The 24,163-nt window shown below is 38.1% G+C and overlaps 2 protein-coding genes across 2 annotated transcripts; one reads left to right on the forward strand and one right to left on the reverse strand.

Moving 5' to 3' along the window:
- The first annotated feature begins 638 nt into the window (after window positions 1-638).
- Window positions 639-10,474, forward strand: setd9 (SET domain containing 9). Its single transcript, XM_017720361.1, has 6 exons — window positions 639-827; window positions 2,371-2,705; window positions 8,198-8,321; window positions 8,470-8,585; window positions 10,015-10,120; window positions 10,268-10,474. Exons 1-6 carry the CDS (start codon window positions 730-732, stop codon window positions 10,353-10,355), a joined length of 867 nt encoding a protein of 288 aa, XP_017575850.1. The 5' UTR covers window positions 639-729; the 3' UTR covers window positions 10,356-10,474.
- Window positions 10,475-14,017: 3,543 nt separating this feature from the next.
- mier3a (mesoderm induction early response 1, family member 3 a) lies at window positions 14,018-23,680 on the reverse strand. Its single transcript, XM_017720362.2, has 13 exons — window positions 23,588-23,680; window positions 22,061-22,085; window positions 21,567-21,712; window positions 21,029-21,163; window positions 20,686-20,806; window positions 18,899-18,972; window positions 18,654-18,723; window positions 17,867-17,994; window positions 17,633-17,714; window positions 17,456-17,550; window positions 17,213-17,340; window positions 16,855-17,000; window positions 14,018-16,276 (listed from the first exon to the last, which is right to left on the reverse strand). Exons 1-13 carry the CDS (start codon window positions 23,594-23,596, stop codon window positions 15,828-15,830), a joined length of 1,608 nt encoding a protein of 535 aa, XP_017575851.1. The 5' UTR covers window positions 23,597-23,680; the 3' UTR covers window positions 14,018-15,827.
- Window positions 23,681-24,163: the final 483 nt, after the last annotated feature.

A 24,163-nucleotide genomic window follows, 5' to 3' on the forward strand; every position in this document is an offset into this window, starting at 1 on the left:
GGTTTTATTCTGACAGTCAGTAAAAAATACACAGCAGATTAAAGGCTGTTATAGACAGACACACTAACACATGTACATGTGTGTATATGTGCACAGTGGGGTCCAAAAGTCTGAGACCACTGGTGAAAATGCTTCTTGTTTGTATTCCTTTCTTATTTAAGTTTTTCATTACAAATGATATTATCAGCATAACAATTTGACTGAAAAGTAGAATATTTGAATTTGAATTCTCATTCTCAGCATCGGGTAAAAAGGCATTAGCATGGTCAGTTTCACTAATTAAAATTATTATTTTATAATTTTATTAAAATTATTTTTTAAACATTGATACATTCAGAATTAAATAAATTAATACGATAGATAGTGGATATGTACTTATGTTATAAAAATATGTAATATAAAATGTAGCCTTGTAGACCATCGCCCGTAAGTTTGGATTTTCTCAATGTATTTTTTAAATGCAAAAATAAAATTAAACAGATTAAAACACAACGCTACAACAACAGCAACAATTTAACATAAATTAAAAAAATAATAATGCAAAAACATTTTAAAATATTAAAAAAATAAAAAATAAAAGTCCTCTTAGCTCTCCTAGCCAGTAGGTGGCGATGGCGGATACGCTTGGGATCGGAGCACATCTGTGTACAGCATAGATTAAAATCATGTCACCCTTATAGGAGAGTTTGTGCTAAGTTAACCTGTTTTTATTTCATTTTATGGCATATTATGAGAAAAAATCTTCTAAAACTCTTTGAGGAGAGGTGGAAGTCATACAGACACAGATTCGTCCCCTGGATGGTTTTAAATCTTCGTAGAAATGAAAGGTATTATTGACTTCTCCCTTTTCAGCAGTGCTGCTTTGGACTGAGTGTTCTGATGAACAGTTTGCTGTGTAGAGAGAAACAGAGTGGAGTAAAACCACACAGCGCTAAAATTACCGCTACTTCAGTGAAATAAACAGGCAAGCCATAAAGAAACAACGACCGAAATGACTTAAATAAAGTATTAGGTGAAAATTCTATTCAGCTAGCCGAGTTCCCAATAAAACTGTAAAACTGCTGTGGAGCCTCGTCCAGCTCAGCAGCTGAAACTCTCCACTCTTAAAACAGATGGTTTTCAAGAGTTCTTTAGTAAAGACCGTGGTTCTATACACAACCACGAACATTCAAAGAACCCTTAGTATGGTGAAATAGTTCTTCAGATTGTTGGAGAATGTGTTGTATTAGGTTCTATATAGAATCAAAAAGGTTCTACATAACACCACATGCAACATATTTTCCATTGATCTCAAAAACCACTTCACCATGCAAATTCTATATAGACTCATGGTCTTTACCAACGACACATTTTAAGAGTCTTTTCCAAATGAGCTATACCTGATAAGAAATATTACCATTTGAAAACTGCAAATCTATGAAAAAATTTACTTGATACATGTAACTGAATGAATGTAACTATTTAAAGTAGCGTTCAGGCCTAAATCTAGTAAATAAAATGTTACTTGTCATGTTATGTAACGTTCTGTTGTGCAGTAAAGTATCCCTCATAAAGTGTTCACTCATTGCATACTCAGCATAGTAGTTCAGTAATATGCTCATAAATATTTAAGAATAAAAAAAGTAGTGCTGTCTTCTACACTTCTGTATAAAAGTATTATTGTTTGTAGGAAAAGCACAAATCCATCAAAACTGTATTTGAGTATGTGGGACTGAATAAATATAACTGGAAGGTGCACTATTGGTATACTATGATACTGACATAGCTTGATTTTCCGTGGCATGCGCACTGTCCCCCCCCCACTCACTCACGGTTCTCTCCCTGTGATCCTCGTCGTCGCTTGAAGTTCGGGCCCCACATCCCTACCAGCTCTAGAGGCTGTCATCAGGGCCTGGGGTATGGCCAGATGCCATACAGTTTTAAAAGTATCAATAGATGATATGCATTATTACCATAATAACATTTTATTCCATAAAGTAGTGAAGTACCTGTTGCATTTGAAAATTCTGTTACACATGGTGTCCCAAACCTGACACAAAAAAAAACACATTTCCTTTCTATCTGGTTCATGTTTACTGTACAGTATAAAACTCCCTTTGGGGTAATTTCAAGAAAATAAAACAGGTCGAAATAAATGAGCTAAGCTATGTCGGGTATGCAAGACATTCCTTAAGAATAGAATAGCAGTACTCAGGAAGCATGGGTTCATTAACTTCATTAATACAAAGTTAGATATTACCTAATAGTGGTAGTGATATTGTGATATACTTGGAAAATATTAAGATATAGAATTTTACCCTTGCGGTACTGCAGCACTATTGCCATCCTCCTGCTGTAGTTCCCTCATGGTGTTTATTCATCCCCTTTTAGAACTCTTCGCCGTGTGAATGATCGTGCCAAAGACAAACCCATAGGAGATGGAGAGGTGCTCGGGACCCTCACAAGCTTTTTCACCGCCCTGTTGAGGAATGACTGGAGAAAGCAGACGGAGCAGCTTGGCCTGCTCCCAGCCGTATCCCAGAAGAAGTACCTGGGGAAACAAAATGACTTGATAGGGATGCCAAAAGTGGCTCCCTGTGCCACAATGCTGCACACACTGGGCTTCTGTATTGAGAGAAAGGCCAGCTCGCTCCCGTCAGCAGGGATAGGAGTCTTTGTTACAGAAGGACAGGTCCCAAAAGGTGTAACTGTGGCAATGTATCCAGGTACCTCACACCTCACCAGGTTTATGAAGGTTTATGAGAGTTTGGGCCACACAGTCTAATCGTACTTGTTGATCAGGGGTGTCAAACTACTGGTCTGTGGGCTCATCATGTATTTACAGTTTATCTGTAAATCTTTTGTATGTTTTTTTTTTTTTCCTTCATTTTAATGTGGCTAAATATTTACATTGGGCTGATATATTTGCTTCACCCACCATACATGCTTACATTGTTAAACACAAATAAAGAGCTCTGCAACCCAGAGGAACCATTGAAATGAAGACCTGAAGACCTCACGTTATTATTAGAGGTAGTTCTTGTGGTTTGTGGTGACAGACAAATTGCTAACTGTTGGCAGTCAAAGGGATTTGCTCTGAGCATGTATGCTATGCTCAGCTTTTGATGTGTTTATCCTGTCTGTTCACTTAAAGGAAGAAAACTACAGCAAACGGTGGATATTCCAACAAGACAATGCAAGATGCCACACTGTTAAGTAATATTATGTAAACTTCAGGTACAATGTAAAATCCATTGAGATCTTGAGGGGCTACATTAGGAAATGTGTGTGGAAAACAAAAATCCAACCATCCAAACTTAAGGAAAGTTTGAAACCAAAATTTGAAACCAAATGGTCTGCAAAAAGCTGATAAATGCTATGCTGTAAAAAAAGGACGGCTCGATGTCTGCTTTTTATAATCATCATGACGCCAATCCCAAATTGTTCCCACAGTGTCCACACTTTGGTGATGTCTACAAAGTGCAGCCCTAAAGGGCAAGAGACATCAGGGGTGCTTGGTTTAAAATTCTCATTCTTTTAAATGTGCTAGTTTGCTTCAGATTTGCTATAGATTACAAGCATAATGCAGCTGAATGACAAGTTTAAATCAATAAATCAATGCATTTTTCCTCACTTCTGAATAGCACCCTCTCTGATTTGCGTTTAGAGGCCTCTGTTGAGTGTGCATAGATTGAGCTAGCGATGCTCATTCTGAGCAAAATGAATCTCTGGTCTCATATTCTAGTTTTGTGCATGACCTGATGTTGAGTAGGCTGATGGTGTGGGGAATGTCTGTGTATTTGGTATATGGATAGCAGAACTGCAAGTATTAACACAACAAAATGTTTTTCATAGATTTATTTCTCGTTTGTTACTGTGGTTGAACTATAACAGTAGTCACTGACAGTAACAGTGACTAACACTGCAACACTTACTAATCAGTAGCAATGACTGGTTTTCATAGATTTGTTACTGTAACAGTGGTAAACAGTTTTCATAGCTCTGTTTTTCATTTGTCACTTTGATAGACCTCTAACAGTAGTCGGTGAGAGTGACTGTTTGTGACAGTAACACTGTTTTACTCGTTTTTAACAGTGACAGGTTTTCATAGATCTGTTTCTCATAGAATGACTTCTCTTAAAAGCAGTGTCAATGCCATTTTGTGTCTTGCTTCCTCTCAAGGGAGTTTTTCATGCACTGTCGCTGTTGACTTGCTCAGCCTAAATGGTTTCTGACAATGGCTGCTGTAAAAAGTGCTATATAATCCTATATATTAAATTTAACTGAAATGCACACTAACAGATTACAGTGCTTTTCAACATTGTGTAGCTCCTCTAATCTTAAAGACAGTCACAGTGCTTTTCATACTATACTACAGTTTTTACATGATTTAAAAGAATTATTTCGTACTTATTCTTCACTTCACAGGTACATGATTCATTTTTCAAGCTACAAACAATGTAAATGTTCCCTCAAAGGTACAACTGTGGTTTTAAGGCCCAGTTGTGTACCTTAAATAAGTTTTTCCTAGTGGAAAAGAAGATATTTGTATGTTTTTATAAACAAATATTTTAAAACAGAATAATAAAATTAATTTGGAGCCTGGAGATGAGATGGGGTATGGAGTCAATACAGCTTAGAAAATATCATTTCAGTGGATTAAGGTACAATGTTCCCTGACTAAAGGTAATGAGATGTACCCCTGAGGGTACCACCACAGTGACAAGCAGGGTACTGCCCCAGTGACAGTGTTGTACCTTTTTTCTGAGGGTGTTCACTGCTGTCCACAATGGTTGGATTTCTCTTCGCAGCAAATTTCTTAACATAGCCCCCCAATATCTCTAAATGGGTTTAAATTATATCTGAGTTTCACTTAATTCAAGATGCCAGACAGTTCATTATCTTGTAATATCCATCACTTGTCGTGGTTTACTCTTTTAAGTGAACAGACAGGATAAATGCATCAAAAAGAGTTCAGTGTATGACATGTGAGCAATTGTTTTTGACTGTTAGTGTAGTTGTCTAGTAGTAGTAAATCCACAAAACTGGATTTAGTGTATAATCTTGTGTAATCTATAATCAAGTCCAGCTGTCTTGATTTGCCACTACAGTTCAGTGATTCAAACCTTATGAAAACCTCATACCTTGAAATGCCTTGCTCAGGCATCCGTGCTCAGCTAACCTTCACACCAATTTGACCATCATGGAGATTCCTGTGTGTCCCATTCATATCCTCACCTACACATTGTACTGACCCCCATGATGAGATGGGTCCCTGCACAGACTCTGACTTGAACTACTTGATCTGAGACATTGTTCACCTGCTGCACACTGTACTGAGGTCTTTACATTTTCATACCAAGGTGTCTCTGTGAAGGGTTTCTAGCAGTAGTTATTGAGGTTCATAAATCTATTTGTCATTGACACTGATTTTAACATATTAAATTAACGGTGGTTAATCTAAATACTTCTGGCATTGGTTATCTCTGGTTAATTTAAATATTTCTGTTGTTGGTTATCATTGGTTAATACACTATAAGGACAGAAGTATTGGGACAACTACACATTACACCCACAGGAGCTTTGATGACATCCCATTTGAAATCCATAGGCATTAATATGGATTTGGTCTCCCCTTTGCAGCTATAACAGCTTCCACTCTTCTGGGAAGCTTTCTACAAGATTTTGGAGCGTGTCTGTGGGAAATTCTGTCCATTTATCCAAGAGCATTTGTGAGGTCAGACAGTGATGTTGAATCAGAGCCCCTAGCTCCGTTCTAGTTCTTCCCAAAGTTGTTTGATGGGGTTGAGGTCAGGGCTTTGTGTGGGTCAGTCAAGTTCTTCCACACCAAACTCACCCAACCATTATGGACCTTGCTTTGTGCACTGGGACACAGTCATGCTGGAACAGAAAAGGTTCTTCCCCAAACTGTTCCTACAAAGTTGAAAGCATAGAATTATCCAAAATGTCTTTGAATTGTGGAAAATTATTGATAAAATATATCCTTGAGTTATCATTAATGAAAGGTTTGCAGCAATTATTACTTTAGAAACTATTAAAATAGAGTATAGAGTCATTATAACTAAGGCCCAGGCTGTGTTAGGTAGGAAAACAGGCCTCAAGCTTTTAGACAGTGGGTCTGTACCAGGCATTCTTACAGCGCTAGACAGCCTTGAGAGATGAGCAGATATGAGCTGTAAGATATATGGCCTTTTTTTATCAAAAAAAACAAGCTAGCTTTTAGTGAGGAGATAGATAAGCAGCGAGCAGGAATGGGTCGTAACTATTAAATAATTTAAAAGGCCCAATATGGAGAGTCGTAAAAATGGTCCTTGTCAGACAAAGTACAGAGGTGCCCAAAAGTAAATTTAACATAGTGAATATAATGATAGCCAATGGGAACCCTAGGATGGTCAGAGAGGATGAGTGAAGAAATTACCCCAGGGAGGGGCATTGAGCATATTCGAAAAACATTATAAAAACGGATGTAATGTGTTTAATCTTTGCATTTTTGGCTATCCGGAAGCCGAAACTTAATAAAAGCCTTTTTCTTCAAAAGAACCAATGGCTTAAATTTGGTTTTTCATCTTCTTCATTCTTGCAAGAAAATCTTTGAAACTTTTTTGGCGGTATTGCTTTTTATACTTTGCAAGAATGTTTTAAATCTTTTGATTTAATAACCTTTTTATAATTAGAAAATAGATCAAATTAAAATTAGAATATTAATTAAAAAGTTAATTAATATTAACTTTTCTGAGACCCAGGGTGGAGGCTGGACTGCTTTGGATCCCGACAGAATGCTGAAGAATTAAGACTTAACTGGAACTAAGAGATCTAGGCCAACCCCTGAAAAACAACCCCACAGCATTATCCCTCCTCCACCAAACTTTACAGTTGGCACAATGCAGTCAGGTATGTAGTGAAAACCCCAGACTCATCCATCAGATGGCCAGATAGAGAAATAATCATTCCACAGAATATGTTTCCACTGCTCCAGAGTCCAGTGGGGACTTGCTTTACAGCACTCCGCCATTTGGCATAGTACATTTTGATCTTAGGCTTGTGTGAAGCTGAAACCTATTTTGTGAAGCTCCACGGGGTTATTTTGCCGATGTTGCTTTTAGAGGCAATTTGGAACTCTTTAGTGATTCAACAGAGGACGGGCACTGTGTGCTTCAGCACTGGCCGGCCCCAATCTGTGAGTTTGTGTGGTCTACCGTTTCAAGGTTAAGCTATTGTTGACCCTAAGTGCTTCTATTTCACAGTAATAGTACTTACAGTTGACTGGAGTAGATCTAGCATGACAGAAATTTCACAAACTGACTTGTGGCCGAGGTTCAATCCTATAACCATGCTTAAAGTTAATGACCTCATCAGTACGACCCATTCGACTGCCAGTGTTTTGTCTATTGAGACTGCATGGCTATGTGCTTGGTTTTATACACCTGTTAGCAATGAGTGTGGCTGAAACACCTGAACTCAATAATTACTGTCCATGTAGTATATTACTAATGATCTAAATACTTCTGTGATTATCACTGGTTAATTTAATTACTTCTGTCATTGATTATCCTTGATTATCCTGAATACAATTGTCAGTTGACTGGCTCATTTCTTTATTTGATATTCACTGTTCTATATCCATGTTTAACTCGTTCTTTATTCATGTTGCTCTTGTTATATAATTGTTTCACTGTCTGGTGTTAACCAGAGAAGAATGGGTTCCTCTTTTGAGTCTTGGTTCCTCTCAGGGTTTCTTCCTCTTGCTCTTAGGGATCTAAGGATTTCTGCAAAGCTACTTTGAGACAACGCCCATTGTTAAAACCGTTATATAGATAAATTCACCTTCACAAACAGGCCATAATCATAAAGTCTCAAATGTGACTGACCAGTGTTTTAGCTCAGTGTTCAAGTCAACAGGGACAGAAAGTCTTTAAGTCTTTAGTCATACTCTCAACCTTAATTTATGACAGTTTCGCCTACTGTTCTTCAGTTTAAGCCACTGAGACAGATCATAAATGAACTTTTCTCACATGAAATGTGAAACTAAAAAAAAGTCTCTGCCTCTTTATCTATCTTAAGTGATACCCCATGATGATTCTTCTGGTTCCTTAGAATGTGATGTAACTGTTCTATTTTGCTGGTTCGAGTTTTGCTGATACACAGGTTAGTTTTGCTGTTCAGCTTTAAGGATAACCTGGTTATTTTGTTTTCACAGGCACGGTCTATCAGGCAGATGAGCCGATTCTCTTCCAGTCTATTGGAAACCCCTTTGTATTTAGATGCATTGATGGTATTTTGATAGATGGCAATGATAAAGGACTCTCTAAATTGGTATTTCGGTGAGTATAGCCACTCTGTTTGTTTTAAAATTACACAGAAGCCTCAACAACTTCTCCTACCACCCTACATTTAAATTAGTGCCTTTGTAAGTAATCTGCAGATTGTTGAAGTTCAGAAAACACAACTGTTTTCCATTCTGTCTTATAGGTCATGCAGTGGACGGGACAGATTTGGTCCGTTCTGTTTGAGTGACAACTCATGGCTAACACCTTACCCAGAGAACCCTCTAGCAGTGGGACAGTATGTGAACAACTGCTCCAATGGCAAGTGACTTAATGAATGCTCACTAAAAGGGAAGTAAATTTAAAGGTAATATAGATAATCTGCCTTACAGTATATCAAAACATTGCACCATCATTAGTTATGCATTCATTAGTGTAGTATGTTATTTTGGCTGCAGCCACAGTTTCTATGGTAAAACAGTTGTATACAGAGTCAAAGAATGCTCAATGTTTTTAGTCTAACCTCAATATTACTCAATCAGTAGCATATGGTACTGAAGCAACTGCTCTTTGGTATTTATTTTAAGTGTGTTTTCTGTTATCTCTTGAAATTGTCTGTTAATTCACCGTACACTATGATTGAAAAAATTTTGGTGTTTTTTCCATTTCAAATCATCTCACCACTTACAAAACCTATAAAAGTTGTGGGCTGGAGGTTAGGGAACTGGCCCTGTGACCGGAAGGTTGCCGGTTCGATCCCCAGTGCCGACAGTCCATGACTGTGGTGTCCTTCAGCAAGACACCTAACCCCCAATTGCTCCCTGGGCGCCGTGGATAGGGCTGCCCACCGCGCCGGGCAAGTGTGCTCACTGCCCCTAGTGTGTGTGTTCACTAGTGTGTATGTGGTGTTTCACTTCACGGATGGGTTAAATGTGGAGGTGGAATTTCCCCGTTTGTGGGATTAAAAAAGTATCACTTAACTTAAAACTAGAATCCATGTTAGAGATCGTTTTATTCTTTACAGAAAATGTCTTCAGTGTTGCTCTTATTTTGTTCATTTCTTTTTGACAAACCATTAATTTTTAAAAAGATATTTTTAGAGTTTAGTGTTCTTCCTCATTAAACACACCCAAGTCAGCCCATCAGCTAATTAGCAAGACCTTCATGAGTTGACATCAGAGCATTAGAAGAGGGAAAATGCTCATCACTCTTTTTCAGAATGGCTTCTAGTCTAATCATGTTACAGAGGAGTTTTGCCCAGGGATGCTCATTGGTACAGTATGATGAGCTTGCCTGGTTGTGGTGGGTAGAGGGCGAGGTGCTTAAATTTTCTAGTTATAAAACCATTTAATACCTGAGACATGGTGCATGTTCAGTGCAAACATCACCCTTCATGTCTTCAGATTACGGTTGGTATAGTGTGGTGCAGTGGTCTCCAACCCTGGTCCTAGAGAGCTACCTTCCTGCACAGCCTAGTTCCAGCCAGTTTGCCTCTTTTCTATAGTCTCTGATTGGCTGGATCAGATGTTAGGGTTAGAGACCACTGGTGTAGTAGGTAACACTGTTGCCCTACAATTCCTCTATGACTGTAGTTTATCCTTTACAAAATGCTATATTGTATTGGCAGAACAAAGAAATCTAAGTTGGATAAACAAATTAACCTTAGAAAGGATGACTACAAAACTCTTAATGTGTGAGTTCACTTCAAGGACAGTTTTTAATGGTAACGTGTTTTCTTGTTTATCCCTAGAAAAGGCTGCCAATGTCTGCTATCAGGAATTTGATGTCCCTGACGTATTTCCTCTGGAGCTTCGTCAGTATCTTCCCAATGTTAATTACAGGACAGACATACAAAGGCAAGACAACCAGACGTTCAGATTCATTTGAAATCATTTTGTTTTAGTTCTTAATTGATCTGCTTGTCATTTTGTACCCGGCACTGCTGAAGCACATCCACATTGTTTGCCACTATTCATTTTTCTTCTGCTTTTTGTCTTTTCCAGACCATTGCGTTGTGTTGTCCTTGTGTCACTAAGAGACATTAATAAGGGCGAAGAGCTGTTCTCTAACTATTATACAATTGTGCACTAGACTGATCATGGTACATAAATACAGTTTATAAAACATTTTTTTTTCTATGGGCCATTGGAAATCAATTTCTGTTGGAATGGACTTTTAAAAACCCATTAAAAGTAAGTGAGAGTTTGAAACTAATAGAAGTTCTTCTTTATCCAAACATCAGTCATTTCTGAGAACTTTCACAGTCGATTGGCGAGGACATTTGGGGTCGGATACGACTCTAATTTTTCACTTTTCATTGTATTTATGGTGCTTTTCAGTGGACTGTGCTCAGCTGGTTTGAGTAGGGTTGTGATCAAATAAGGCCACCACACACACACACACACACACACACACACACATACACACATACATTTTCTAGGCCGCTTCTCCCTCAGTGTCGCGGGGGGGTGCTGGAGCCTATCCCAGCAGTCATCAGGCGGAAGGCAGGATACACCCTGCACAGGTCGCAGGGCAGACAGACAGACACACAGTCACTCACACACTCACACCTAAGGGCAATGTAACATGTCCAATTGGCCTGACTGCATGTCTTTGGACTGTGGGGGGAAACCGGAGAAACCGGAGGAAATCCACGCAGACACGGGGAGAACATGCAACAACTCCACACAGAGGACCCTGGTCGCCCGGCCGGGGAATCGAACCCAGGCCCTCCTCGCTGTGAGGTGACAGCGCTACCCACCGTGCCGCCCTATAAGGACTTCACTGATTTTCACATATTTCTGCAAATTTTAATTTCAACAGTCATTTGGAATGGTTTGATGTGAAATATTCTGTTCTAGAGAAACTAACCAACTTATAGAGAATTGTTCACTGTAATGGTGATGGGAACGAGACGCTTTAGAGGTGTCTCTAAAAGCTCCCTCGCAGGATGCTATTACATGAAGTGGTTACGAATATATTGCCTGATGCCCAAGACATTGTACAGGGTGATTCAAAAAGATTCATCCGATTTCAGAATGATTCATTTCCCTTGTAAATCATTACAGAACAATGCAGTAAATTGTAAATGGTTTATGTAATATTACAAGTGCTCCATATGAACCTCCTTCAGCTGTATGGACATCAACGGTATAGTCAAATTCATCCCAACTCGATTGAGCATGTCGTGTGTTCCTGTACTCCGCTCTCTCAATGCGAAATCGGAGATCATGCTGTGTTGTGGAACCAACAGTGAATGCTCTGAGCTGTTGGAGGTTCACTGCCAACGAAAATCATGTTGCGCAGTTATGACGGATTCACTCTTACTGAAGTGGAGAATGCAAAACGCTTTCTGCTCAGGGGTCACCATCTCCTCGCAGACTGAAGGGAGCCATCTTCCAGTGACAGTCATAGACTCTATGACCCCCCTTTTTTCAATTGATAGGTGACTGGTACCTAAGCATCTCATGGTTGGAAAAATATTCCGCTTTGATATCGGATGAATCTTTTTGAGTGACCATGCGTTATGATGGTTTTGAGAGCGAGCTTGGTATTGATTAACCATTGTATTATGTAGAAAATTATGAAAATTAATGGTGTTCATAGGGGCAACCCATTTACTCATAGAACATGTTTTTTTCAGTTTTAAAGTTATACAGCCAAATAAAGTTGGAATATGCGAAATCTACTCTAACACATGTTCCCCATAAACTGGCCAATTATTGTTACTCTTCGATTTTTCACTTTTCTGTGCTTTCTTAGATTTGCAAGGCTAAAAAGTAATTGGTGGATATACATACTGATGTGAAATTCTTTTGTTGCTGTACACAGACAAGTAGACTCACGTGCCAACACATCAGAACATCACCTGCCAGAAAAGTGTTGCATAATAATCAGATAGTGATTGTAAAAAAAATAAATAAAGCTGCAACATCTGGAGTGTAATTTTGCTTAGACATGCATTGGCAAAGATATATTTGCTCCTCAAGATCATCTTGCAGATGATACATCATCAAAGACTTTTTGGTTTATCAGCTCATTGCAAGACAGTTTGACTCTGCATGCTTTGTAACTGCTGTTTAACCATCAAAGTAAAAGCAAATTTCTAGTACAGTCGAATTAGTATGTTACCTCAGGAATGCCTGACAGTAAAGAGTAAAGATTAGGTTGCTAATGATTGTGAATATAAGGGTTGATATTGGTTAATATTTTCCCCACCTGCTGGTGTGCAGTGACAATCAAAAAGACTACAAGAAAACAAGAATTTTGTCTTTTAAATGGAATAATGAATTGTGCTTATAATGAACAGTAAAATAGGTCCATTTTGATTTCCAGTTGACTTTAAAAACATATCTCTGCAGTATGTCAGGTAAACAACTAATACAAATACAAAAGTAAAGAGGGCAAATGGGACGATAACATCGTAAAAAATAATATCTGAGCAACTCATAATATTTCCAGAACTTTATTCCTGGATCTGTTTGCCAGTTATTTAAGTATAACATAAAATACAAAATAAAAACCAACAAAACAAAGTGTCTATGTACAAACATTATGAATGATAAAATTTCCTTTTCAATAGTAATTGCTGTTTGATTGTCTATTTAACACTAGAATTTCTTTACACCAAAATGTGTTAAAGAAAATGAACTTTTACTGTAATGCTTATTGTTTTTTTTTCTCCCAGCACAAAGTGAACGAATGAAGAAAAAAAAAAAAAAAAAAAGACAGTTTACTAAACAAAACGTTATTCTGATAAGGAGGGTTTTTTAAATTTTTACATTTAACTTCTTGCCCCTGGAAGCAAAGGACCATCACTACATTTACAACAATTTTAAGCTAGTACTTTTCATACAAACTTTGGACATGAATAAGTTACTTCACCAACACAATTTCCTAAAGCTCTGTTCAATCCTTGGAGGGACAGGAGAAATGAATTGCACAACCTACAGGACTCAAATTTGAGAATATTGTTTAAGTGTATTAAATAAATGCATCAATGCACATCCTTCAAGTATGTAATGAAAAACAAAAAACAGAATGGAGAATTCTGGCCTCAGGTACAGGAAACGATTTTACATAGTGTGAGCCGTCCTCACTCTCCCGCATCTCTCACCAAGCCTTAAAATCCTCAGAAAAAGACCTTTCCCAGGCTTTAAAAAGCTTCCGTTCTCTCCCAAAGAGGCCATTGTCTTTGTGTATTTTTTTCAGGTAGATTTAAACATGCAAGTTTTTTTCTTAATAAGCAACAAGTGTTAAGGCAACACTGCAAATAGGGCCTTAACCAGCAAACATTCTTTCTCAGACAAGTTCAGTAAACCCCCCAAGACGTAATAATACTGTACATTCAACTACTTCACTAGTTACTCTGTGAAGACGGAGCTCAGGTACGCTCTACTGGGTTTGCGTCAGCACGGACCCCCCGTGAGACCCCAAAAGCGCTGGGCTGGCAGTGGTGGACAGCTTAGCTGCACACGCCATGTACTGAACGTCAAACACACTACACCCAACTTGCAGTTTTAAGTGAATAAATAAATAAATAACTCTCTTCTTAAGCGAATCTCTCGTAAAGCAAAAACAAAAAACAAAACAAATTTTATATATATATATATATATATATATATATATATATATATATATATATATATATATATATATATATATATATATATACACACATATACACACATATATATATATATACATATATATACACACACACATATATATATATATACATATATATACATATATATATATAAAATCAGCTAAACTGTAAAGCAAGGCATTTCTGTGGAATACTTAAGTTACAGACTCAAAAGCACAGATTTCAAAGTTTTCAAGTTCAAGTCTGTTTGCCAAGGAAGAGAAAGTGGGAAGGTTATGTTGGTGTCTGTACATATTTACAAATTATTGCCATATGAGAGTACATAAGAGTTCACAAAGAAAAGCCATATTGAGGTAAATATACTTGGATCATGTCAGTAAGGGAAATTAAGAACAGAGCTCACCAAATGAGGGCTAAACAGGGTGTTTTATCTGGAAACCCGTCTGTTCTTAGTGTAAACCCGACCAATTAAAACAAGTCACTCCAAGATTTACATTACTTGAATTGGTCAGTCTCGTGGGTTCGAATAAGGTCAATAATAACCACGGGCTGAAATTACTATAATAAATGCATAGATAAATTTAGGTCGACAGCCGCTTCCCTTTGTGGATCATTTAGATACAGAGCTGATTTTTCTGTCTTGAGCGGTCCGACCCTCCCTACCACTTCTCGAAACAAAACCTGGCAGTGAGAACAAGGGTCTGGGGGGCCACATGATGCAGTCAATATGGATATATATACACATAATCGTTTATCAAACATGGGTGTGCTAATTGACTACAAACGTCCCAATTAATGCCTGCAACTACTTATCGTAAGCTTGCCAAAAAGATACCCATGCAAACAATTATACTTCAAATAAAGATTCACTCTAGGGAACGAAACGAAGGACAGAACAACTGGTCTCATAACACATCGAAACACAGAAATGTGCCAGTAAAACGTCAAAATTCTCCTCGTTTTCAAAAAGAGGATCTTAGAGTACAGCTAATATTTGCTCTGTAGTGACCAAAGTGCAGTCCAATGGTCTTTATAGCAATAAATACCCCCCAAAAATCAACAACCATTTGCCTACAAACAGAATTGCAAAAAGGGAGCATATAAAGAGCACAAATAAATAAAAAGTTACAAAAACATGTATTACACTCTTTTTCGCAGTGTCTTCCTTTCTTTTAAGGGATTTGGGGGTTGGTGATCATAATTACTGTTCATTTATAGAAATCTACAAATCTTTGTTGCAGCTACAGTAAAGCTCAACTGACCATATATAAAAAGGAGGCATTTCTTATGAACTGTAGTATTTTCCCTTGTCAAATCAGAGTGACTAAAGCCTTAATTGCACAGCCGCTTAAATGTATTGATTATGATGAACATGCCCTGGTGCCTGCGAGTCTCCTTTAGGATGCACAATGGCTCCATATACAAAAAGTCTTCTGATCTTAAAAGAATTTCCAAACATTTGGAGTCATCGCATGAAAGCTATGTAAGTAGAGGTGTAGGTACCGGTCAACAACGCTGAGTACCAACAGACTGTTGTGGCAGAGACACCCCATCACTGATAAAAATGGGGGAGGCTATGTATGATACTGAAAGTTCTGCGACTCTTGTGGGAAACTACTGACGTGAAGTGAAAGTCCAGACCCTTCACTCCATACCACAAGTTCAGCTTCCACAGTATTCGGACAGGATACATATGACACTTTCCAAAATATTCCGGACTGAAAATAAATGGCTGTATTAACTCTTGAGAACTCAAGATTAAGGTCTGTACAATAAGACATCACTGATGTCAGAGTAAAAAAAGGAATCTGTACATATATACACGCAAATATACATAATTAATTAACAAAAACAACAACAAAAAGAAATAGAATTTCCAGTGAGCGGCTATGTACATGGTTCGACCGCAAGTGGTCCCATCGAACCGGAGGGAGGCATTTTTGTTTTGTGAACAGTTACTCAGACTGCAGTGCCGTGTGCTGATGTAGTGTGTGGCTTCCCATGTAGCTACCAGCCTCGCTGGCTGAAAGGCTGCCGAAGTCAGTGACGGAAACGGCCATTTTGGCACTGGTGATGTGGTGTGTGCGGCCCTCGAAGTCCACGCCCATGCTGCGGCTGCCCATGGCCACCTCGTTCAGGAAGGGCTCGGACAGGCCCATCTTCAGTCTCTTGGCTGGTGGCCTCTCGCAGTCGTCACTGCACACGTTGAGCTGCCCGAGGTCAGAATGGTAGAAACCGGAGTCTAATAGATTGAGGCAGTCGCTATCTCCGTTGCTGGAGAAACTGAGGGGCTCATCGTGGACCAAGGGTCCACGGTGGAGGCCATCCAGAGGTGAGAAGTTGTAGGAGTCCAGGCAGCTCACATCGCCAGGGTTGCACACTGATGCCACGCTGCTGGTTAGTGCTAAGAAAGGGAATAGGATGATCTGTCAATTTACTGTTTTTTTATGCCCCCAGCTTCATCAAGGTGTTACAAGTGTATACACAGTTGGGCTACAAACTCTTATTTCAATAACTGATTAGTCTACTGACTATCCAATCAACCAACTGATCAAACTATTGTATTTTTGTGGTGAAATTAATCTAAACTGAAACAGTATTTGCCCTTAAAGAAACTGTTCGATAAAAAAACCACTCTCAACCCACTCAAACCACATCCAGGTCCTCATTAAAGTTGTGCAGACTTCTTAATGTGGTTTAGGTCACAGTATGGCTTACTGCAAACTATAAAAAAAATAAATACGTGCAACTTCACCAGCAGCACTGCAGGAGCAATTAATGATGACCAGAATGTGATTTGAGCAGGTTGACAGAACTTTTAGGCATGTATTTATGGAAAAAGATTTGGGTGACTATTGATGTCAAGTGTTTCTTAGCATGCTAGCACCAATTTTGGACACCAAACATACTTTCTGGGCAAGTTGAAAATACGTGAATAAGATTTTTCACCAAACCATTCCTTTAACGATAGTCTGGACTCACCGGAGAGGTCGCTGGCAGTGATTGAGTTCAAGATGTTGAGCTGCTGGTCAGCTGAGGGCTCTATCCTGCCACTGCTGCTGGAGCAGATGGAGCCCGAGCCATCTACCAGACCCTCTGCTTCATCCACCAGTCGATCCATCAGGTCCCTAGAGGGCCAGAATACAAGACACACAGATAAATCAGCATCAGCTTTCATATTTCTGAAATGAAAATGTATCACCCCTGAAACTTCTCACACAGAGCTCACTATATCCAACTTGTTTGTGGAGTAAGAAGAGCCACAAACACTGGGGTTTTACCCTTTTCCTTCCTTGATTTGTCAATAAAACTGGCAATGTTTACATTTTATAGCACTCACGTTACGCCAGGGTAGCTGCTGTACTTCTTTTTCCCAAATCGATTTTGCTGGACAAAGAAGTCAAACCGTTCTGACTTTTTCCACATGTAGTAAAACGCAACACATTCTGCCACAGTCCTTGTATTAACCTTGAGGTGGGGGAAAAATGAAATGTAAGCATTTTCCTGCAAAAACAGTTTGTACCTATAAAGCAAGATGTTGTCCAAAAATTCAGTAACGGCTTTGAATAAAATTTGCTCTTACTTTGTGCTTCTGAATGAGGTGGAAGTTCTTCTCATATAAAAGAAGAGCATGTTCAAAGTTTCGGCATTCTTCTTCAGACCAGGGATGCATTTCGTCTAAAAGAAAAACTTCAGTCAGTTTCATCTTGCAACTGTACTGAACATGTCAAACAGTGCCATAATACACAAGCTAACATACCCTTTGAAGATTTTTCACTGCTGCGATACCGTTCGAGAGCTTCATGGACATTGTAGTTGCACTTAACCAGCTCGTACAGGGCCTGCAGAGAAAAAGACTTTAATTAGAAACATTAACTATTTTACAGCACTTCAATGAAACATTACTTGCTCATGCATATATCAATGATGTATATATCAATTCACTGGATCTTTCTAAAAAATGGTTACAATTACAAACAGGTTACAATCTCACCTGTTCGTTGTCTCTAACCAGACACTCTCCATCAGTACTTGACAGGGATGCCTCTTGCAAGAAATCTTTCACTTTTGACTCCGGTAATACATTTGGTTTCCACAGTAATTGATCTTCGTCCTCATATACTGCAGATTGAATGAAATAATGTTAGAAGATAAACAATATTCAAACAGCCTCATTCACATTTCAGTGTAAACATGACACTTTCACAGAAAGTATGACTACAGGGCTTACTCATCTTTACCATAAATGTCTATAGTGTTCTGTTATATACACAATACTGGATTTCAAAATACTGCAGCTTTCTGATGGTGACGATAATTAAAACTGTCCGATCAACTGTTTAAGGTCCAGTCACTTAAATTCGTAAGCAAATTTTCACAAGTGAAATTCCATTCATTTTTAATTTCCATTTTAATTTCTACAGCAGAACATACCAATCACTCTACTGCTGGTAACAATATATTCCACTGCCGTTACACATACGTTTTGCTACACATCAGTGAACAGTATTATGCAAGTACAGTTATGTGATATAATTACATTCACCAACACATGAGTTCTTCTGTTAGATAGACTTGGTGTGTGGCATTATACTCCTACAACTATATGACTACCAGATATGATTTTCTTCACTTTTGTGTCGTGACTGTTAGTAATTGCAAATTTGCTAACTACACTGCCATTTTTACAGGCAATCCTCCAGACAAGTCTTAACCATGACTATTTTGCAAGGTGACGTAAATTGCGAAACTACAGCTATTGGGTTAAGCTAGTAACTTACCCTTCTCAAGCTCATCATAGCAGGTAAGGGAGGGAATTTCAGCTTGGTACTGAGATCCAACCATGATTTCCTGTCAAAGTAAGTCAAATACTTAAAATACTCTTAGGTAAAAGCTGAAAATATCAGTAATGTTTATTGCAAACTACCAACTAAGTATCAACCAGCGTACTGTTTCTTCCTGCTGCTTGCAACAAACTCAAAGGTAATTTTAAAAGAAATACTTTCATGATAATACTAAGCCTCACCTTTCGAGAGTCCTCAGTGTTCAGGCCATCCTCCTCACCTTCAGACTCTTTGTCACCATCATAAACAGTGTTTGCTAGATAAAAAGAAATTAGGTGGGACATTAGATTATATTTGTAATGCATTTCACAGAACACCACCATTAATTTCATCCAAACAATTTCATGGCAAACCATTGCACCTTAACTGCCAACAATATTCATAAGGAGGAATATCATTTTCCTTATCAGGAGAGTTTCAGCAGATCTAAAACACAGGCTCCAGAATACTCTAAAATTCTGTTGACTGAACTACAGACCAAGTAATTTGCTGTCAATGTGTTAATTCAGCTGCTGCTGTTTTTAAGACAGCAGTTATCAAAATTAGACATTACACTATTGTTTTTAAGTCGTGTGACGACAGTTAAACTGTTGTTGACAGGCTCCCGAGTAGTAGAGAAATCAATTTAGTGAAAAACAGGAAACGTGATCTACAGCAGGTTGCTACATCTCTCACTGTCTCAACATGTGCCCTCTCCCATGTTCTATTCCCCATAGACCTTAAAATCAGTTAATAATAAAAAATCAAATAAAATAAAAAAAGACATTTATGTAGATTTAACTGTAGATATCTTTTACAAGGTAAAGTAAGAAAAGGAGGCAAAATGTCTTGCACATGTTCAACAAAGTGGAATGCTGACCTCAGTAGTGATACCTGTGAAAATGTTATCCAGCTCTTTCAGCTAAGAATGCAATCAACATCATAAAGATAGCAAAGGAGTAATTTCTTCTTCTCTAAATGCTTAACTTCATCTATCAAAATTTGTTCTAATTAACAAGCACATTTTAAAAGCTTTTTCACATTTCATTGCCTAAGCATACCAATATAATAAACATGCTCAATAAGTCATCTGCTCTAACCTACTTACTAGTATGGTCACATTGTGTGAGATCAGTAGAACTTGAAATATTATGTTTAACATGTTCAATAGACCATGTTCTATGTTTAGAAATAAAGTTTTAATTTTAAAAGAGTCCAAGGTTAACATCTCACTCCATCAGCACCACTCAGTGTGAGAACAGTGCATTTAAATGTACAGAATTTTGGACAACAGATTATTTCAAGCGGTGCTTGTATTTTAGCAGTTTGCGTGATGGATGGGCCTGTTCAGGTCGATTTCTGACTCCAAACATAATATGGTTCAGGTTAAGTGAGTTATGGACAGAATTTTGCTGGGCTCTGGTAAGGTATGAACTTAAAACACAAAGCTGTGTGCTGGGTTGGATTTGGACAGACTATTCAAGCAACAAATTTCATGCCCAACTGAGACTCTATATATCATGTTGTTGGCTGTGTATTTCTTCCTGTGAGGTAGTTTGAGTGGTCAGAGCATGATAGCCTACTTTTAACAGCTGATCTTAAATGAAGTGCTTCAATTAAAAATAACTCACTTTAAAGCCAAGTAGTTTTTAAAGAAGAAAAAAAGTAGCGGTATTGGTATTTAAAATTTCAATATTGATATGTGAAAAGAAAAACGTGCAATCTCTAGCAGGAACAATGCATTACATACCAAGGAATAGAGAATTCCACACTACATGCCATACAGTGAATAGACCCTTAAACAAAATATATCTCTTGTATTCTGTAAAAATAAATTCTAACCCTGTGTAACTGTAGGATTGTATATTACGCAAGTGGCACAGTTCCACTTATATTTCTCAACAGACATGTGGTTTCACTTTTTTTTTTCCTTAACTAAAAGTGATAAAACGAAAGTCTATTCAGGCCTATTAGCAACAACAGGACTTACAGCGAAGAGTTCTGGGGAAGAAATCAGAGGTTTCATGCGAGGTCACTGATGGTGTGAGATCATCAGCAGAAGACTGGGTTTCTTCATCATCTCCAGACAGCAGATCTTTAGCAATCTCCTCCTGTTCAAAGAAAACGACAATCTTTTCTTTGCCATTATAACATACAAAAAGAAAAATACTTTAACAAACATTTTCTCCTTCTTTAATGCTATACTACAAAATGTAGACCTGAGACAACCACCAAGCATTAATCAGACATGCAAGTGGTCAAAACTAAGTCAGAAAGTGAAGTTAGCACATTTAAACATTCCAAAAGGCCGTAATGATGCGGTCACAACTTACTTTGTCTAACGTCATGTCAGGTAACTCATCTGTTAGTTCCACAGAGGAGCTGTCCGCACTCGAACCACCAACAGTGCTGACTGATGGTTCATACCTATACAAGGCCAAAAGCTCCTCCAGTGGCATGTTCCCCTCCTGTTTAACAAAGTTTTGGTTAATTACAGGAACATATGACTTTATACAGATCATCATTAGCAGAGCTTTGCTGAAATAACACCAAAAAAAAATTCAAAATTCAGCATAAGACAAATGTTAAGATTTGACCGATGTTACTAACCAATACTTTGTCGTATTTATTGTACTCCCAAAGCACAGAATGTTTAGATAACACTGAAAAACTGCACTAAACTGTCTGCATTTTATTAATTTTACTGCAAATATTATATTGCTCCATAATGCTATTCCAGGCTGATGTTGACAGTTTCTAAATTTGAATGTTTTGGCATATGAAAAATATCAGCCAACGATTCCCTTATACTTCCCTAGTTAACTGGCCTCCAAGACTATAGAGATGAAAATCCAAACAAATAAGCATTACCTTCTCCAGATCTGCTATCTCCGAACTCACATTTGACTCTCCTTCCCGCATCTCTTCCTCCTCTAAAGTATGCTCATCATCATAATCATGGACCAACATGTCTGCTGTTGGGTCAAAGTCGTGATCCTCTGATGACAAAGAGCCAACTGCAAATGAGAGCGGAAAAAAGGTTTAATATTCAGCAAAATATATTAAGATAATAAAAATAAACATTAAGCACAATTTGTTAGGGAGAATATATTGTCAAACACAGCCTAATCCCAAACCAATCTTCCTGACAGTGAAATTCAGTCAAATACCAGGTAACTGGTAACTTCAGTGAGCAGATAATCCAACTAATAAACTTTGGAAATTAGTCACACATCTCAATATACTGTAACTACAGGACTAGTATAAAGTTACATTAGCAGACAGCTTGAGATAAACACAAAGAATGTGTATGTACTTCTGAACACAAACTAATGCATAAATAATTTGGGGCAAAACTCATTTACCTGGACTTGTACTTCCCAAGGAAGCCTAAAAATATTTAAAAAAAAAAAAAAAAAGTAAATCAGTTAGATTACAAGAAACAAAGGGAAAATCCACCAATTTCTGAATAATTCAGCCCTTGAGATGGTTTGATGTAAAACGGTTCATTACAGAGAAACTTGTAAACTCTGATTTCTTTACAGTGGTGATGATAGGAACCAGGGGGTCACAATGTTTGCAAGAGAAATATAGCTATTTTATTAACTATTCTAAACTACCACTGAACCTACATGTGCCTTCTGAGTTTTATATGTAATATTGATGATGGCAAAACACACCTGAAAAAAATATAGATTTCTTAGGGGACTATTCTGTCTAACAACACCCTGCATAAAGCTCACTACCATGAATAAAATACATTTTAAGTCAAAACTTTATCATAAAGCAAAGTATCAGACATCAGGCAGCATATATCTAACAATTTGATGTAATAACTTTCTGTGTGGGAGACTTCAGAGACATTAAACTCTTCAGATGTCTGGTTCCTTTCACCACCGCTGTGAACAATTTTGACTCGGCAAGTTTCTCTAGAATGAAACATTTCATAACAAACCACTCGGCACGACTGTTGACATCTTAACCATTTAATTATGTCAAATTTTGGTAAAATCGGTCTAGCTGGACTTTAAATGAACTTGACAGCCAAGCTTCAAAACACACTTAAAGTAGCCATTATAGGCTATTTATCAGGACGAACGCAAGTTCAAGCACAAACAAAACATTCAGTAAAACACAACCGAGGGAGGCATTAGTGCTCTCTATAAAGAAGTTCAGGGGAGACATTTAACGCAAGTTACACACGAGTTTGCGTTAAAAGACAGCGTCCAAGTTCGCCACTACCGCTATACTAGACAACGATTTTCACACCGCTACAAAACTGAATCTCGAGGTCTGGAACTGTCTCTCATAGCTAAAAACGGCTCGACATCACTACTATGCGGTTCAGAGAAACCTCTCTCACTTGTCCTGAGGAAAATTTATTTAGCGGGATATTTCACGACCTTCCTCCAATGAATGCAGGAAAAGAAAAAAAATATTATTTCTGGCTAAACTGCGCTCAAATAAAACTGTAAAAGCAAAAACAGATGAAAATAATCGGGTTTGGCTCGTAACATTGCTTGGCAGCACAAGACTTAAATATGTAGGATAAAACAGAACTATTTCAGCCAGAAACAGCTAATGTTAAACCTTCCCGTACACGAAATTTCAGTAAATATGAGCTCGGCTAGCAGCCGCTGCTAAACGGCTGCGTTTAGCTGGTTAGCTATCGAACTGCCGCCCGGCCTAAACGCCGACGATACGAAACCCGACCTGCTTCTAACCGTCCCTTTTGGGCGTCAAATCCCCTAATTTCCCGAACTTAACGCGCATTTATCGAACATAAGACGTTCATGACGTCAATCGAGCCGAAATAGTTCGACTTGGTGCCCGAAGAAACGAGAAATTAACGTTAAAGCTGCGGCGCCTAGTCCGTCTTTTTCCAATCTTACCTCCGCCATATTGGTACCTTTCCGATACTAAACGGGCTTTACGCTGGAACCCGGATTGACGCGATGGACCAATAGGATGAGAGTATTCTCGTGCTTGACGCTGATTGGCCAGAAGCCTGGACTCAGGAACGCAGCGGACCGAAGAAGTGAGTGGCTAGAAGCTCTGGCTAACTTTTCTCTCCTCTATAACTGTGTTTCTTTTAGAGGTTTAGTCACTATAAATCTCACATTTAGACTACCGTGGTGTGGTAAAACCCATTTACGGCATTTCTTACTTCAGAAATGATAATGTGTTGATATTTCAGTGTTTCTAAAACTACAGAGATTCAGGAAAGTGAGTCCAAAAGAGCAGAGCAAACTTCTGAAATGGACTATTTCTCTTCTTTGACGGTTTTTTATTCAGTCAGTCATATAATATTATTATTTTCTCTTTATTATTCTGCACTTAGGGTGACATGGTGATTATTTTTTAATAAGGTGTGACCACAAATTAATAAATTGAGGCCTCAAATTACTATATTGAGTACATGAATTACCACAATTTAAAAAAAAAAAGTACCAAGCCAAAATGGTTCA

Source organism: Pygocentrus nattereri, chromosome 18, assembly GCF_015220715.1.
Source record: "Pygocentrus nattereri isolate fPygNat1 chromosome 18, fPygNat1.pri, whole genome shotgun sequence".
NCBI lineage: Eukaryota > Metazoa > Chordata > Actinopteri > Characiformes > Serrasalmidae > Pygocentrus > Pygocentrus nattereri.

Bases quoted from the DNA above. Each gene is read 5' to 3' on its own strand.
- setd9 (XM_017720361.1), top strand. From the start codon at position 730: ATGAGAAAAAATCTTCTAAAACTCTTTGAGGAGAGGTGGAAGTCATAC. The intron at 828-2,370 runs GTATTATTGACT...ATCCCCTTTTAG, and splicing joins AATCTTCGTAGAAATGAAAG to AACTCTTCGCCGTGTGAATG. The intron at 10,121-10,267 runs GCAAGACAACCA...TGTCTTTTCCAG, and splicing joins TACAGGACAGACATACAAAG to ACCATTGCGTTGTGTTGTCC.
- mier3a (XM_017720362.2), bottom strand. The intron at 17,715-17,866 runs GTGAGATTGTAA...TTTTCTCTGCAG, and splicing joins TGGTTAGAGACAACGAACAG to GCCCTGTACGAGCTGGTTAA. The intron at 17,001-17,212 runs GTGAGTGCTATA...CTGGCCCTCTAG, and splicing joins AGCAGCTACCCTGGCGTAAC to GGACCTGATGGATCGACTGG.